The sequence below is a fragment of the Dryobates pubescens genome, chromosome 23 (genome assembly GCF_014839835.1).
Source record: "Dryobates pubescens isolate bDryPub1 chromosome 23, bDryPub1.pri, whole genome shotgun sequence".
Taxonomy (NCBI): Eukaryota; Metazoa; Chordata; class Aves; order Piciformes; family Picidae; genus Dryobates; species Dryobates pubescens.
Genome location: NC_071634.1, coordinates 10,968,440 through 10,986,286, shown reverse-complemented (window position 1 = coordinate 10,986,286; position 17,847 = coordinate 10,968,440). Strand labels below are relative to the sequence as shown.

The 17,847-nt window shown below is 42.0% G+C and overlaps 2 protein-coding genes across 3 annotated transcripts in view; one reads left to right on the top strand and one right to left on the bottom strand.

Moving 5' to 3' along the window:
- Positions 1-8,336, bottom strand: part of EVC2 (EvC ciliary complex subunit 2) — a 59,454-nt gene extending 51,118 nt beyond the window's left edge. For both annotated transcript variants that reach the window (XM_054172429.1, XM_054172430.1), the window contains exons 1-2: positions 8,025-8,336; positions 6,019-6,073 (exon numbers count right to left, since the gene is read on the bottom strand). In XM_054172429.1, the coding sequence (XP_054028404.1) occupies positions 6,019-6,073; positions 8,025-8,204 (235 nt within the window). In that variant the 5' untranslated portion in view covers positions 8,205-8,336. The remainder of the gene's footprint in view (positions 1-6,018; positions 6,074-8,024) is intronic.
- EVC (EvC ciliary complex subunit 1) overlaps positions 8,303-17,847 on the top strand; it is a 39,928-nt gene continuing 30,383 nt past the window's right edge. Inside the window, exons 1-5 of the mRNA XM_009904191.2 lie at positions 8,303-8,570; positions 12,261-12,356; positions 14,975-15,058; positions 15,572-15,804; positions 16,357-16,441. Coding sequence (XP_009902493.2) covers positions 8,400-8,570; positions 12,261-12,356; positions 14,975-15,058; positions 15,572-15,804; positions 16,357-16,441 — 669 coding nt within the window. The 5' untranslated portion in view covers positions 8,303-8,399. The remainder of the gene's footprint in view (positions 8,571-12,260; positions 12,357-14,974; positions 15,059-15,571; positions 15,805-16,356; positions 16,442-17,847) is intronic.

The window sequence follows — 17,847 nt, the reverse complement described above, 5'->3', positions numbered from 1 at the left end:
TCAATAATTTAATATACTAAATTGTCAGAAGGTAAAACTGCTCAGAGAAGAGGAGAAAACATGAATGAAAATTTCAAAATTATGTTTGGCTCCCCATGTTTAAAAAAGATACTTTATATAATAGTTCTCAAGCACAGAGCATTCAGAATTGGACCCTGAAAAGGAGGCCTTGAAGCATTGGTGCACAGGAATCACTGAAAATATTTCTGTTAATGTAGTGAATGAGATCAATCCTACTGCTTACAGCATCCAGATGGAGATGTGCACCTTGGGTAGCTTCAGTCTTCCCAGCCTGGAATAGCATGCTTTTTTTTTGGGGGGGGGGGGGGAAGAAGTGGCTTATATTGGACAAATTTGTGGGTATATGGGCCAGAAAAACCTAGCTGTTTGTATTTTACAATGAGTTTTAATCCACTTCTCCAAGCTTACTTAAATATATTAAACAATGCAGCAGCCTCAGCCTAATTTAGGGACTGTAAAAAATAACAAAGTAAACCTGGTGAGAACAGCAATATCTCTAATTACAATACCAACTGTCTGCATGTCTTTGGGGTTGGCATTTTTTCAGGGTAGTCATGCATGGCATATTCCTGATTCAAGACTAAGCAACAGCCCAAGTCACTCAGGCTGGCCCCACTGCTGAGCTCTCAGTGCAGTACAAACCTGCTAGCCACCAGTCTGAGCCCACCTGGCCATGGCACTCCCCAGCAGATCCAAGTATCATACTACAGCCCACCTCCAGTGGCTCCAAACCTGGCTACTGTACTTTGCAGTTTTGTGTAGATACATACAAACACTGAAAAGGAATAAATTTCTATTTGCTGTGTCTCTCATATTAATGCCAATTGCCACCCCATTCCTGTGGAGGTTCTTGCCACACTACAAGAGATGGGACTTTCCTTTAGAGCAAACAGAAACTCTGACTGAAGTCTTGGAGTTCATTACAGGGGGTTCATTAAGAGGCAGAAGTCAGAATGGCAACACATGGGTTGGACTGAGCAGCTACTGCCTTGAAAGTGCTTCTCATTTAGCAGACCATTTCCTTCTGTATTTTGGATGAGGGAGGTCAGCCAGTGAGAAGGGCATAATTGCTTCATAAAACACCTTTTGTTGTGCCCTATGCAGCGTGACATCTCCATCAGCACACCCAACTGCCCTTTTCATGTGACAGCAAATCCTGATACTCCCCTCAGGAGAGTATCAAGTCTGCAGTAATCTATTTAATTAGCTGGTCATGTTCTTTGACTCTGAATAAATCTCTGGATTATTAATTACACAGATGACTCTCTTTTCAAGCTGTGCTTTGTCATCACTTTACAACCTCAAGATAACATGCCCAGCTCCCAGCACAAGTCTCCAAGCATGTTATTTGGCTGCTCCACCATCAATAACTGGAGGTTGGGGATATTGCAGGTTCTTGACATTATATTAAGCAGCCTCAACACTGATGATGATTGAAAGGATACTTCTGCAAATTCACTTGTATCTTTCCTGCACTCAGTGGAAGGTTTTGCTTAAATATATTCAGTGTGAAGTATGTATATTCAGTGTGAAGTATTTACATTCAGTAACGTGCTACCACCAGATTTTTTCTCTTCCTTCCCCTTAATTTTTAACAATATAAGCTGGTTTATAACACCCTAGTTTCCCTTGCCTTTTCTGCTTCTTTTTTTTAACTGTCAGTCAAATAAAGCAGCTTCTTCCTGACTGACACATCTTTAGCTGTCACTAGCATATTATACAGCTCAGTCCAGATGACCTACAAGAACATAACTGCTGTTCCACACAACTTGCTGCATACTCTTGACATCAAGACAACATAATTGTATTTATCAATTCACTTTCTGTCTCTTTTCAGATAGAGTCCTAGATGGATTGTAGACAGCTGATGATTGCTTGAAAAGCAGCACGCTGAATATCAAAGAAAGGACTGTACAAGGCATAACACATTCTGTGGCTTTCATGTCTACTCCAGATTTTCATTGTGAAATTGTGGGGGTTTTAAGCAAATCAATTCACCCTAGGTTGGAAAATACTTATACTGGACTCCTGAAGCCTTTCACTAACCAGCTTTGAGCTTTCTTTTGGATACCCTGCTGTTCAGAATTGCGAGTGCACAATTGCCAGTGTCCCTTTGGAGGTGCATCCCGATTCTGACATTGCCTCCATGGGCTCCTTCCTTCCACTCTCTTTTCCTCTTACAGCTTCAACCTTTGCCATTATTCTCGCTGTTTCAGAAAAGCCATTATCAGAGCTGCATGGACTTCACTTCCATTAGTTTCTAACTGGAAACTATTCCCACTCCTCTTCGAAAGGGAAACTTTGCAAAGCAGGGGAACAGTTTCAACTTTACAGCTCAGACAGCCCCCTCTCAGCTGGGCTTGCCAGGCTACCACCAGGCACTCTGAGTACAATGCCTCAGGCCAAAACACTTCCCACAGAGCAAGCCGGCAGAGCATGAAGCTTAGTCTGGGGCTTTCCTGCAACCATAGCAAAGATGCCAAGTGAAAGAGCTCATCAAAGAAAGGCAGTAATCTCACTTTCTTTTGAGATGTGAGACAATATCACCATCTTTAAAAAGAAAAATTGTTTTGTTTTCCTGAATTAAACATTCCACATTTTTTGCAATGTATTATTAAGTTGTTAAATATTTTATCTTACTTTCAATTAGCACATTGCTACAATGTTTTCCCATGCTTTAATCCTCCATAAACCCAATACAAACAGATATGCCAGAACCCTCTCTTAAACTACATATGCCTAGCTACTTACCAGTGAGGGTAGGTCCACTTTGAACTACAAAACTAAAATATGAAAATAAACATTGAGATAGTTGAAACAGCTCTAAGATTGGTGTAACATTTTACCACTGACATGACTCTAGCGTTCACTCAGTCCCACATATGTGCAGTGCCACAAGAAGAAGAAATGACACACAGTTGCTCAGAGCAGTCTCTGCTATTTAATGCTGTTCAATTTTCTTTGCTATTGTCCCCACGTAGTCATTTGCCACTCCCCAGTTTTGTGGACTATTGCTTTGGGTGATCTTTTAGTCTTTTGGAGCTCCAGCAGGCACAATCAAGGCACATTCACTAGTTAGGGAGGAGAGCTCCCCACTTGCAGCTCTTACTGCATTCACTTGCTGTTCAGGGTGTGCAAACACAGAGAGAATACAATCTGGTACAAAAGGCACCTACTGTCTGGGGACTGGTGACAGCAGGTCTGTGTTCATACAGACTGGGTGTGGGAGGATGGGTACCTAAGGAAAGAAATTGTTCCCTGTGCTCAGCATACTGTCCTCTGCTAAGAAATTAGTTTTGTGTAATGACAGTGACTATCAGTGCTGAAGCACAAGCCTTTACCACTGGAGTGAACAGGCTAAGTCCTGTTAGCGACACAGCTAGTGTCACAGTGTCACTGCTAGTGTGACAGTGCTTTTAGAAGGATAGGTAAAACACCACAGTGCCTTAATTCTTCATGGAAGAAGTGAAGGCTTTTCTTGGCCATGGCAATTAAATAGGATGATACAAAATTAAAACAGACTTACAGCAAAGACTCCAGTATGTCCTTAAGGCTCCAGTACCTTTAGAACACATCCTCACCTGCCAAATTACAGCAGGAAAGTGAACATTGACACGTTTGTGAAATGTCAAGTTCAGAATTAAAAATTACCTGACACTGAGAGGGGGAAAAAAAAGCAATGTAACTAAGACAGTCATTCTAATTCCTAGCTCCTGAGAGCACATTTCAAGTCCCACACCTGCAGTCTGATTTGCTTTCTCTCAGAATTTACCAGAAAAGCTTTGAATAATCTTGGTTTATTTCAGTGGGGAAGAAAAGAGTTAAATATACTTGCTTACTAAATTTTTGTTGCTGTTGTTCTAAATTACTTCCTGTCTTGAAAACCACCCAGAATACAAGATCCAATTTGAAGTCCTTTCAATTACACACAACAATGAACAGGCAAAGGTAGTAATTTACTGTATTTCAGTTTTGAATGTTGCTATTAGCTTTTCTTGTTACAAAGTTAAAGAAACCACGGGCATCAACAAGACAAAACAAATCTGTTTCCAAGCCTGTTTTGAGTAAGTTAGAACAAACTCAAACACAGCTCTCAAAAATTCAGTGTTCCCCAATCACAGGGCTATTCTGGGATTGCTTTTTCTCATCCAGAAACAACAGAAACCATAACATCAGTGTGCTGCCACAAACCGTTTCACTCCAGCACACTGCCAGTTTCAATGACAAATGTTTGATGCAGAAGCTCCCATCTCACTGCTTTCACTGAGAACTTCCTCAGTAAGAAATAAAGAGCCTAGTATCCTGATTATGCAAACCACTAAAAGCTTAGCTTTAAATATGTTAAAAAATGAATGTTTATTGAATAGGACACCTCACTTATAAAAACAAGCATATATAAGGGACGTGGCACTTGAAGCCACGGTTTAGTTAGTCATGAGGTGTTAGGTATTGGTAATAGGTTGGACTTGATGATCTCTCAGGCCATTTCCAACCTTATTGATTCTATGATTCAGTGCTCGTAGCAGCCTCCCATTTAATACATTTATTTACCTACCAACAAAATGGCAATTTCAGAGAATCATGAAATCATTTAGATTGGACAAGACCTTTAAGATCATCGAATTCAATTGTCAACCTAGCATTGCCAAGCCCACCATTAAACCAGGTCCCTAAGCACCACATCTACAAGTCTTTTAAATACCTCCAGGGATGGTGACTCAACCACTTCCCTGGCCAGCTTGTTCTAGGACTTTACAACCTTCTCAGGGAGGAAATTTTTCCTAATGTCCAATCTAAACCTCCCATGGAGTAACTTGAGGCTGTTTCTCCTCATCCTTTCACTTGTTGCTGGAGAAAAGAGATCAACCTCCACCTCACTACAACCTCCATTCAGGTAACTGTATGTAGAAAGTGAGAAGGTCTCCCCTCAGCCACCTTTACTCTAAACAACCCCAGTTTCCTCAGCCACTTCTCACAAGACCTGCTCTCCAGACCCTTCACCAGCTTCACTGCCCTTCTCTGGACATGCTTAAGCACCTCAGTGTCTTTCTTGTAGCATGTGGCCCAAAACTGAACACAGTATTTGAGACGTACCCTTACCAGTGCGGAATTCAAAGGAACAATCTCTTCCCTAGTCCTGATGGCCACACTATTTTCAACAACTAACATAAAAATGTTGTGTCGAAATCCTCCAATCACCCCACTTTTTCTGCAGCACCAGAGGGTTCTTCTGAACTGCAAAACCCTATGCATTTCCCATCTCAGTGGACGATACATTAATAATCTGCAACCCATCAGAAAGCAAGATGCAAGCAGCAAAGATGACATTGAAGAAACAGAGAGGAAAAAACAAGAAAGCTCAGCAAATCTAATTATTTGCTTTCATATTTAAATTAATAAGCTCATTTGTGAATTAGCCATGGCACAGGGCAAAGAAATTAAAGGTATCTCACTAGATGACTGCCTCAGAGCATATAATCTCTTGGCAAATTCATGTCTCTTGGGGAATCACAGTCATAGAAGCCAGGGCTTCTATTCCAGACATTGCATTGCCCCTGTCAATGTACTATATGAGGATGTCATAACCTTTCAGGGCACTCATCTCCACTACGCTTGGATGAGGTAGCCCACTATTTATTATACACATATAAAGAAAATAAAGGCCAGAGACTCAAAGAAACTAAGCAATTTGTTCAAATGTACACAGCCAGCCTGTGGCAGTTACATTTCATGAGGAAAAGGGGCTCCTCCTGAAAATGATTTAGAGTAGGGTAGGAATTAAGGTCTTGTCACAGGGGCTCCACATCTGGGTAGGAAGCCTAGAGCACCCTTGCTCCTAACTTCTGAGCAAACACTCCCCTGTGGCCCAGGACCAAGAATCTTACTGATGATAGCAGGCCACTAGTGCACAGCTCTTTCCTGCTCACCTTCACACCCATGTCCTGGGAGTCCTGTGACTCTCACAGCTTTGAAAAGGGAGAGAAAAGAGCTACATACCTGTCATCCCCAGACATTCCATCTCTTCTTGAAGCCACAGATAATCTTGAATAACCTAACATTGACAAAGAGAGCAATTATAAAAAACTGTATTCATAAATGTCTAATACTGGACTCAGTATCAGAACCCCATTATACAAAGCCTTGTGTTTCCAGGAATTAATTGCCAGAAAAGACAAAACATGGCTCTAGATGTCTCTCACAGTTCAGCAATATGAGGCTCTGGTGTCTCCCAGTATGGCTATGCACACTTCAGGCCCATACTGTATTAACACTTCATATTATTAGGCTCAGCCTCTGCACAATTGTGGAGCAGAAGGGTTTGCTATTAGTTTGTTCTCATAAAATAATCTTTGCCACTTCCAAAGGCAAATTTAAAAACAAACAAAATGCAGTCATTAGGAGATAGCAGGAACATGTCCATATTGCATGATTAAGTCTACTGATATGCTTATTTTTCCTTTGGAGCATTATATAGAGCTTTTCAAAGAGACCACAGGCTAAAAACTGTGACAGCCTACTGCCTGTGCACCAACTGCAGAGACTGCTACAGAAATCATAGCTCTAAAACATCAACAAGAAAACAGTGTTTCTAAGGATTGCTAAAGCCCAGTGTTGACCAAGATGTAGTAGTCATACTAGCAATTCTTTATTTAATAAAAATGTCTCCTAGTGGGAGATAGAGTTAGGAACATCAGCTGATTATGTGAAGAGGAACCAAAAACCCCCACATTATTTTTCCACCAGAAATATAAATTAACCTAAAACTTGTGAAAATGTCTGCTGGCAATATCACTGCATTAAATTAATTACTTCCAAAACATGATATGAGTGCTAGCCCACAGAATTGGCACTACTTGCTGATGCAGAGCCCTTCATGATGCCCTCTGGTATTATGAATGCACTCTACAACAGAGTGCAAGAATTGTGCTGAATATCCAGACTCTTACTTGCCAGGGCAGACTACTGAGAATTGAATGTCAGAAAAGGCAGAAGAAAAAAACCAAGCAGTGCTGTAACGTCATTTGCAGCTGACGCACATGGACATAAGCACACCGTAGATGTTTTGTGCATGAGCTGTTGTAAAACTACAGATGAATGAATACCTGGAGTGAGTGGAAATCAGAAGCCATTTGTACCCTAATTTCCTAGGAAGCAGGAAATAAAGACTTGTTTGCTAGCCAGATTTTCTACATGCCTTTATGCAAGCTTAGACTTGTCTACTTCTGTTACAGGCTTATTTATAAAGCAACTACTGACATGTAACATTAACCTACATGCTGTTATTTAACACATGAGTAGTATTTGCGATTTGTATTTGCAAACAAGGTTTGTTTCAGCTTTTAATAGGCGACCATACTGGTGTTTTGTATTTTCATCAGTGCTTTACACTGGCGTCCTTACATCCATTTAGTGTCTGGCAGGGTTTTTTTGATTCTTCTACAATACGATTTCCTCCTGATAAGTCTTTTTGCAGTCACATAACAAACCATTCTGACTCCCTCCAGTCCCCACCACAGTGTCTCAGGTATTCCCCAGGTGGACAAATGAAATCTACATTGACACATTTTGAGACGGCTTCATAGATACCTACCTAAGTAAGGAGAAAGAATGAACAAAAGAGTCAGTACCCTGCTAGTGGCACTCCTAATAGCGGGCTGATACCAGTGGACAAGGATGCTGTAACTAGGTAAAAACCCATGGAATGCCTCTGCTCAGGAAGAACAGCCGAGCAGAGACACTGCTGGCATGTAGCATGTCACAGTGGCCCCACCACGCCGAACCCTGGCAGCTTTTCTCGCCTTTTTCCCCAGCCCAAGTGCCTGGGAAGCGGCTGCTGCTCTGCCGGGCCGCCACTCCTTCAACAAACCGCGCCGCGGGGCTCGCTGCACCCTCAGACGCGGCCTCTCCTTTGGTCGCCATCAGCCGCCCCGGGCCCACGGGTCCGTCCTGCCGAGGGGCTTGACCCTCTATCCGCGCAGCGCCCCTTGGGCACACCGCCTTACCCCAGCCGCTGTCTGACCGCAGGGCTCCCGGGGCGGGCCTGGTACCCCGGCCCTCTCCACGGGGCTCGGCGGGGGCCAGCCGCCGGCCCGGGCGTGCCAGGCGGCCGCTCCGAGGCGCTGGGCGGGCTTGGACCCGCCGGCGATCAGCGCCAGCAGCAGGCCGGCCAGCAGCCGCCGCATGGCACCGGACGCGCCGGGCGCCGCAGAGGCTTTCTAGGCGTTGTCCCGAGCCAGTCCGGGCTTCAGCCGCTGCATCCATCCGCCATCGGTCTCCTCCCACCGCGACGAGGACGGGGGGCGGGCGGCGGAGGAGCCCCGAGCAGCGGGACCTCCCCTCTCCTCCCGGCGGGCTGGCCCGGCCCGGGCTGGGCCTGGATGGCGGCAGCCGGGGGCTGCCTGCGGACGGTGGGTCTGCAGTTCTGGGCTCGGTCCCTGCAGGCGTTGCCCGCCCTTCTGGCCCCCGCCGTGCTGCTGGGGCTGCTGCTGGGCGCCGCCGCTGCTGCCCTGCTCTACCGCTGTGCGCTTGGGCCGTGCCGGCGGAGAGAGGTACGCGGGGCCGGCGGGCGGAGGGCTGGCAGCCGGCCTTGCATACTGCCTTCGCCGCGGAGAAGCTCAGGCCTGGCTCGGGGGAAGAATTTGGAGGGGTCAGGACTGGTTTGCGAGGTGCCGCCAGCTGCCTCTGTCCGCCGCACTTATCAGCCGGGGGCTGCTTGAGCTGGGCCGGGGGCCCCGGGCGAGCGGCGGGGCCCGGGGGCCCGGTGGTGTTCTCTGAAGGCTTGGGCTGAACTCGGTGCTAGGCGGGCAGATCCTCAACTCCTGACACTCCTGCGTTGGGAAGGATTTTACTTCTTTGTGCATTTAAAGATTTACTGATACAAACACATTGACTCGAAAAAAGAAGCCAGTTTAAGTATTTATGTGTTCTTAATATTGCCCTAATCGTCTGTGTCTCACTTCTGTGTTGCTTTTGGGGTGATGGAAGATGTACTCAGCTTGCAGGAGCTTAGTGAAATAAAATAAACACTAACTTCCCTCTTGAGTAGTTAAGAACAATCCGATTTTCAAAGCATTTCCCAAACGTTTCCGAAGTTAATTTTATAAACAGCACAAGTGTTACTACTAACCCACAGCAATAACTTTGCACTGAGAGGACACACATAACACCCACGGGAGGCAGAACAAATCTTGACAGTTTGCTTGATGCAGAACTAACAGGCTTTTCCAAAGCATGTGATTTTGTTGTTAATATACCTGCCTTGCTGCTTTCAGGATTGTGGTTCACATTACATAAAGTGTTTGTTTGGACTTCAGGGTTGCAGAGGTAACACATGCCCACAAAACTGCTACCAGGCAGATATGTTTTCTGAGAATTGTTATCGACTTCAGGTTTGATGTTTTTTCTTCTTCCCATCGCATTCAGTCTCAAGTTGTGCTGGATTGACTGGATGTAGCAATGGTGCACGCTGGCACAGCTGGGAAATTGGGAGCCCTGCAGAGCGTTCTGCCAGCCTGCAGTGGGGGATCTGGCTTGATTTGTTTTTTTTAACCACACCTTTTTTCAGCTATAACCGCTCTGCTGCGCGTGTGTATCTGCTAGTCTTGATCGTCATTAAACACGACAGAAGAGAAAAAAAAATCTTGCTCCCAACTGCTTTTAAGTAGGAGATTTGAAACTCTGTTTGAAGCCATGCTTTAGCCTAGTCATGGAGGCACTTCACATGCTGGATCAATGGATCCTGTATGAGTGGAAAAGCCTCTCTGATTCAGTTACTCATTTTTCCCTGCCTTAATAGGTGGTATTTTTGTTGTACTGCCACTACCAACTCAAATATAACCATGTAAAATTTCATCCTCTATGTCATTTACGTCAATAGGGAATAGAAGCTGTCGGTTCTCTCTGTCCTGGATCTTCAGATACATCTAGGTGCTTAAACACCATTAAAATCAATGCTGCTGCTGTGAAGTTTTTGTGGTGTTTTTTTTTCTTTTTAAGGAAAAATAAACTGCCCCCTGACACATACAGAGCACAGTGCAGGATGGGCAGGTTGTATCCTGCCAGTCTGATTTCCCAAATCTGTCAGGGCTGCTTTAGGCTGTTGGTGCCTGTGCCTTCATGCTATCTGCCACACTGAGTCTGTGGAGCTAGCCTGTTGTGTGTATAGCAGACACTGGACTGCCTTCTGTATCCAGAGCAGTACCAGGGGCAGTTTACCCAATTATGCCATGTTCCTTCCCAAGCAGCAGAGTTGTGCTTGCAGCAAGATCAGGACAAATACTTGGGAGTCCAGAGCAGACATAAGCACTGTGACAAGCTACTGGCTTCTGTCATTCAGCCCCAGTTAATCAATATTGTATAGATCTCAACCTGAATCTGTGGGACTTAGGTGCATGCAGTTAAGTGCCTTACTGTTTTGATGATTTGTGCATAGGATGCACTGGGATAGTTTTAAGAGGAAACCTTTACCATGGTAACTTCAAACAGTGTAGTGTACTGTAATACACATCTATCAATAATAATCTTCTGTTAGAGTACAGCATTGCCTAGAGGCTCTCATGGCCCTCTGGATTGGAGCTTGTTTCATTATGATATTCTGGTAGATTAGCTTGATGAAGTGTTGCAGTAATTACAGTTAGACTTAATTTTATTCAAGTTCTTAATGGTCTGAAAGGAGAGAGCTCAGTAGCACTTTAGCTGCAAAAATAACAAAGGGCAAAAACAAATGGAGAGGCAGGCAATGAGATTAGAAATGTTAGCAAGAAGGAAATGAGTCTTGGAAAAATTAAAATACTTTCAAAATTATAACATTGGAAATAAAAAGGAGTGAGAATGAATACTGGATAAATACAAACTAATTGAGAAACAAGTTGAGAAAGGCAAATTCTTATTATGGAGTGGCTATGATGTGAGGTACAATGGCAAACTCAGTGTGACTAGTTCTAAAAGTCCAAATCACTCAGCTTTAATCTTGTGCACTTCTAGTTTGGGACAAAAAAGTGACAGGATTGGTCAGGGAGACTTGTAGCTGTTCTTTTATCATAAGTAAATTTTTAGGAACTAGCATCTGCAACTTACTGTGTCTTAGAGGCCAATCCAAGAAGATGATCTGTATTGTTGAACACCTCCTAAGTTCCAGAGAGATGGCAGAGGGAAGTCATAAGGAATTAAATGCACGTAATTGCTGGACAGTTCTCTGTGTCTTGAGGAAATTGATTACTTGATATACCAGAGAGCCAAATAACCGTAGAATCAACAAGGTTGGAAAAGACCTCAGATATCATCAAGTCCAACCTATCACCCAACACCTCATGACTAACTAAACCATGGCTCCAAGTGCCACATCCAATCCTTTCTTGAACACCTCCAGGGACTGTGACTCCACCACCTCCCTGGACAGCACATTCCAATGGTCAATATTCAAGGAGAATTTTTTGTAAGACAGTTTCATTCATAGGGGCTGAAGCCATATCATCAGACTACATCAAAAAGCAGCCAGTGGATTCAAAACCTGAAAAAGAATTAGAAAAGTAGTTGAGGTAGAGCAAGTACCATCTTTTCCTTCACTGAAAACATTCCTTACAATGCTGTGTTTGGATGCATTGACCAATATTAGTATTGTATTTTGGTCTGTCTAGTGCCCAGGGAGGAATGCGTGCAGCAGGAGGTTTTGTTGCTGTGCACACTGCGTCCCTGCCAGCAGCTCCATGTGCTTGTTAGGGGAGTAAAGGCCAATGGTACAGGCTGCTTTTGGGCTAGGAATATGGTGAACGTTTTCTGGTGGTTATTTCTTCCTGACAGGAACCATAAAAAACTCATTTAGGAAGTTTTTCTCAGAGCAGGAGAGCAAAGCCACTCAGTGTCTTTTTTTCATTGTAGACAATTATAGCCAATTTTAGTTAGTGTGCTTTAACTGAGAAATTTGAACTATGAGCTTGACTCCATAGTCTGTAGCAAGATGTTTGGAGAGCAGATGAATTGGTTTGACATATGTACAGCCTCTTACAAATTAAAATTCTACTTCTAGACTGACAAGTCAAATTCATAAAGTTCATTAATCATTTCTTCTGAAATATGCAACATTCTCATTCATTCTCAGATTGTATTTTTCCAACATTTTCAAGTAATACTGAAATAATTTTCAGGGTGGAGACATGAATGTATCCGGGCTGCAAAGATAATTCCAGTGACTCTCCATGATCCCAGTGTAATATTTTATCTGTTTTCTCTTGGAATTTCAGAAGGATGATTCCCAGACGCTTCTGGAAAGCTTTGACTCTGATGAAAAAGAGCACACACTCATGAAAAGTACATCAAAAGAGGAAATGGTGCTGGAGGTAAAGCTGTGCTCTTGTTGGTACATTTTGCTGCATGTAGCAATGAGCACATTCCAAGGCCTGGTCCAGACTTCTAATTTTATTGAGTTTGGAATTTTGCTGTTGAAGTACAAGGAGAGTGGGGGTTGATGGCTGCTTAGGAATACCACCATTTCAGGCACTCATTCCCCTTATGAATTCCATTTCTCCTGAGGGATGCTTGTTTGGGTATTCTAATGAAGATCCTGAGTGGGGGCTGCTTTGGTTTTGTCTTTGTATTATCCTTAATTTCAAAAGGCTGATGGAAAAACTCAACACCATTTACATGAGATGAAGTTTCTAAATACTGAAATCAGTGCTGATAGCTGATGGTGGATTCTTACCTGGAGAAGAAGATTTATTAGAGGAATTTTGAGAGTTACAAAGTTCCCTCATCAGATCCAATCTGGAACAAGTACTTATTTTCTAGACCTTCCTTAGAGGCTCCAACTCTCACTTGGACTGAGTAGAGCTGTAGAGAGAAAGAATGAATGGAGTAAAATGAGTATGTTTGCAAACAGTAGCATCTTCAATTGCTTTCATACATAGAAAGGTCTCCTAACAGCTGCCAGCTGAAGACAGAGTGCAGAGTTCAGATGACCACAAGTACTGATACACCACTGTGGTGAGCTGGGACTCAAGGACAGTTAGATGAGTTGCAAAGAAAAGTAGGTTGAGGCACAAAATTAGCCCACCCTCAGTCAAAATTTCAAATAACTTTTTTTTGTGTGTGTAATAATCTCAAAATAACTTGAGAACCAATCCTACCATGTAGTTGTTAGATCGCTGCCTTTCACCCACATAATTCATTATATCTGAATTACATACGTGCAGGAAGTGTTGCTTTAAGCCAGCAAGTCTGCAACAAGAACTGGTTTCAAGACAAAGAGAATGTAGACTTTGTTGTAAACATTTTACCCTTGTTTTAAATTCTTGGTAATTAATCTTCCCTTCAGTTTTATGATCAGGAATGGTGACAAACCATGTTTGATCATTTTGCTTGAGTTAAAGTATAGCAGAACAACTGAGCATGGATTAGATTCTCTTCTGGAGTGCAAATCCTGTGGGAGAATTTATGCATGATACAACTTGGCGCATAGTCCCAGTCCTGTGAAATGGGATCATGGTCTTTTAAAGGTGATCATTCACAACTATATCCATTTTCCAAACACATTAGCTCATTTATAACACATTAAGAAGTAACCTTGTTATGTGAAGGGAGTTTCTCCCACCTATTCGTCTAACTACTGAAGTTTGTGGGTTTTTTCCTATTAATTTGCTCTGATTCCCAGAAGCTTTTGCTGTTACTAGCATCAAATTGACAGTTCATGAAGAATCTTAGATGGAAAAGGCTTTTAATTAGGTTAGAGCACTTCAGAAATACAGATATTTTCATTCTGAGACCTTACACATTGCAGTAATACCATAATTACCGTGTTAATAATAACTGTGTATTACTCATGCCTGCTGAGACGCAGGATGTGTTAGTTCTACCACACTGTGATACAGCTTTACAGCTTTGAGCTGGAGCTGCTCTGCCTCCAGCCATTGCAGAGCAATAGCTCTGTTGGCTTCTGTCCCCTAATATGCACTGGAGCAGTGGGACTGCTCAGTATGAGCACATTTTACACACTGACCCTGTGCTTTTAGCTTGATCAGTAAATCCTAAAGTGAATTCTGGAAATAAATGAAGTGGAGATGAAAAGCTGCGTGATAAGTCTAATGAATGACATAGTTTGCTGTTCTCTTCCCATTTCTATTTTTGACTTTATGTCAATGCTTTGATATTTCTTAGAAAAATCTGTAAAGAAAATTATGTTTTGACAAATGAGTCTTTCATTTCATAAGACAAAATCAGAAAAAGTTAGATAAGGAAAGCTCCTAAAGTTTGGATTTAAACATTCTATCTGTTGCTTGTAGCCAACATTTTATTAAGCTGTACATAACCCCACAAAACAGAGCTGATTATCCATTGTTCTAGTGCATAACACAGTGGCTTAGAAAGAGGAGGAGCAGAAAGTCAGATTGTATGAGTGAAGATTGTATGAAAAGAATGCATTATCTTTAGAAAGTTCTTCAGAAGAATGCTGTTATTTTCTCTAGATGATAGGTAAAGTTGTACTATTTGAAAACATCTGCCTGGAAAAAATGGTGAGTGGTTTTGTTTCATCTATTGTTTCTTTATTTAAATTAAAGGGCTAAGTTTATAGCCATGATGGTATCTATGGTGCTTATCCTTTAGTAGTTTCTATTATGAAGATAATTTCAGTCTCTCATGTGAAATCTTCAGTTGCTGCTAAAGGCAGGGAGGGGGAAGCATTTGGAAATAACTTCTGAATACCAGCTATTGCCTGTTTTCCCTTGCAGGACTAAAACCATTTTGGAGCAGTGGTAATGACAGAACTCCCCTTTATGGGTTTTATGCTCTGAGTGAGTCATATGAGAGGATGTCTTGTGCCAAAGCACAAGCAGTCAATAAATAGTTATCAATAGGAATTCCAAAGTTAGGTAACCAAAAGCGGCACAGAATACTTACTGTAAACAACTGCCAGATCTACTGCTCTTCCTAAATGGTTTTCTCTTCTTTTCCTTTTTCACAGGAAAGTGAGTCTCCTCTGAACAGTAACATCACAGCATTTGCATTAAAGGCAAAAGTGATCTATCCCATCAATCAGAAATTCAGGGTAAGGTTTTAGATTCTACTTGTAAGCATTAATGACAATCACTCTGTGTCAGAGTACATTACAGAGTCAAGTAATGGAAGAAAACTTACCTGTCAGTCTGCTCTTTATAGTCCATTGACCCAGGGCTTGTTTTTAAGACATCAGGTGCTTTCAGCTCTCCCTGACACCTGCAGTGCTTTCCATGAAGTCCAGTCAATTTTCACTGTAGTCAAGCGACCTTTTCTTCCCATTAACAATAGTGCAAGTTGGGTCTGTCCAAGGAACCATAAGAAAAACCCTACAAGGATCTGTAGGGATCAGTAAGGAAACATGCACTAGACAGATAACCACAACAGAAGAATGCTTTTCTGGGCCATGCAGAAACCTGTCAGTATGATGAATCTCAATTTATGTGGAAACACCTTTGCTGTGTATATTGTTTCATTTTTCACTTGGAAGTCAAATCCTGCACATTGATGTCTATCTTTCTGTTGTCTTGTATTAATTCACCTAGCGAATTTTCTTTAACTGTAGCCTTTGGCAGATGGTTCATCCAACCCATCTTTACATGAAAACCCAAAGCAGGCAGTTCTGCCTAATCAGGTCATGGAGACATCTACATCAGGCAGCCTGGGATCCCTAAGTCAGGGAGACAAGGAGGACTGCAGTTCCTCTACAACAATACATTCCACAACAAGTGATGACAGATTTCAGGCTCGAGCCTTCCTCAAGGTGACCAGCTTCCCTGAAGTGCTAACATGTGAGAGGTAAGCAGTAAACCTGCTCTTGTGTTTGGTCATTTCCTCATATGTCCCAGGGGTGATAGTGACTAAAGGTCTGGTTTAAACCAATAACTGGGCTTGAATGCATACCTTCACCACAGCAGGACAGGGTTATCCGATTATAACCCTAAAAAATAGTTGAGGAGATTAAAGTAATACATCATGCTGTATATTGAAAGTCAGTTTCTTGTTTATGAAATTCTTGGAATCACAACTTCAGCAAAATATATCTCACTGTTAGGGCAGGGAGAACCCTTTGTTTTGGCTTATGTGCTCAGTTCACATAAGCTTGAGTGGGGATGGAGTCCTCTACCCTGTAGAATGTGAAGTCACTCAACAAGTACCTTGAGAGCAGCAAGTGACAGTTGTCCATTCTCTCCATTGTTGTGACAACTTACTGTGGACACAGTTCCTTTCTCTCAATGCCACTGATAAGCAGGTAGTGCTGATCAAAATGAGCTGTGTCAGTTCTGATTTACTTTCAGCTGCACCACCTTTTTTAGATTGATATTAACACAGTTTTAATCTTTGTTTTAGTTTTGATGTTAAGCTCTGCCTTTGCAGTCTTATTTTAAAGGATCTCATGCTTCTTGATACTGAACTCAGAAAACAAAAACACATGGTAAGTACTCATGTCTCATTTATAGCTAGTGATTTTGAACATCTTGGTTGAGTATCAGTTTAGGAAATAACAAACAACTGAGTAGCTGGGAAGGAGTGTAGCAGAGTTGCATTTCTACAGTGTTGTCTTTATTTTTCCCCCTGTTCTGCATATATGAGCTTCATAAAGGAATAAAATACAATGAAATCTGTTGGGCTGTGAGTTACAGAGGGGCAGACTGGATAATATAAAACTTTGGCTTTAAAATATATTCCAGAGAATAACAAACAGTACTTGGGGTTCATAAAAAGAGGGGAAAATCTTCAATAGATGAGTTTATGTCTTAAAGATAATGCTTGTGCATTGCAACTCCAAGAACTCCAAGCTCTTTGAATAAAATTGAAAATTCAGTTCAGCTGAATCAGTACTATTGTAATAAGTACAATAGTCATGATTTTTGCATGAATTAAGGTACCCATTTAAACCACAGGTAGCTACCTACCTCAAGTCACAGCATCCTAAGATGACAGGGAAAAACAAAACAACAAACCAAACATGGATGCATACAATTAAAGCCACAAAATCCTAGATCAGGAAAATTGATTATGGTGACTAGTTGTGGTCAAGTACAGAATCATTACTGTCATTGAGTTTCAGCTCAGTTACTCTAAATCTGGACAACAAGTATAAGGTATTTTCCTCTACAACTTTCCTGACCTTTGTTTAAATAGATGTGTCATTTCTGGCCATTTCAGATATAATTCATATTTCAAAGGGTGGGATTTTATTAACTAATTTCCAGACAACCTAAAAGAAGAGGCATGAAGGAGAACCTGGAAAGCAGCATCTCTTTTGATGGATTATTTGCATCTAAAGTAGATGAGAAAAGGAACTTGATATTAGTTTCCAGGTGGAAGTTTAGCTTGGCCAGGGATGCTTGAACTTGATCTCAAAGTTAATCATCAACTTGTAAATGAATGTGTGGTAACACCATGGTGATGTAATCACAGAAACACTGAGAAAAGGAGCATTTAACACTAGCATTAAGCACTAGAAGTTACCACAAAAGGCAGATGACTTTGACCTTTAGCAAATCTTTGATTGGCTTCATATTTTTCCTTACAGGGGGAAAAAAATGTACAGTCTCAAGAACAGTTTCTTCCTTTTCCACTCTGCTTTCTGTGATTTCAGTCAGTCTTTCTTAAGATAAGGTCTAGGAAAAGGAAACACATTGTCTTCCTGAATTCCTTTTTTTTCCCCCCTTTTCTCTTTTTTTGTGTGTGTGTGTGTGTTCAAATCTTTGCCAAACTCCAATCCAAAACAAGCAACTGAGATCCAAAACATGGCTGCTTTATGCTTTTCTACTGAGCTCTAGTTATAACATATTTTCCTAAGATTTCACTCAGCTGAAATGTTGGCCTTGATAA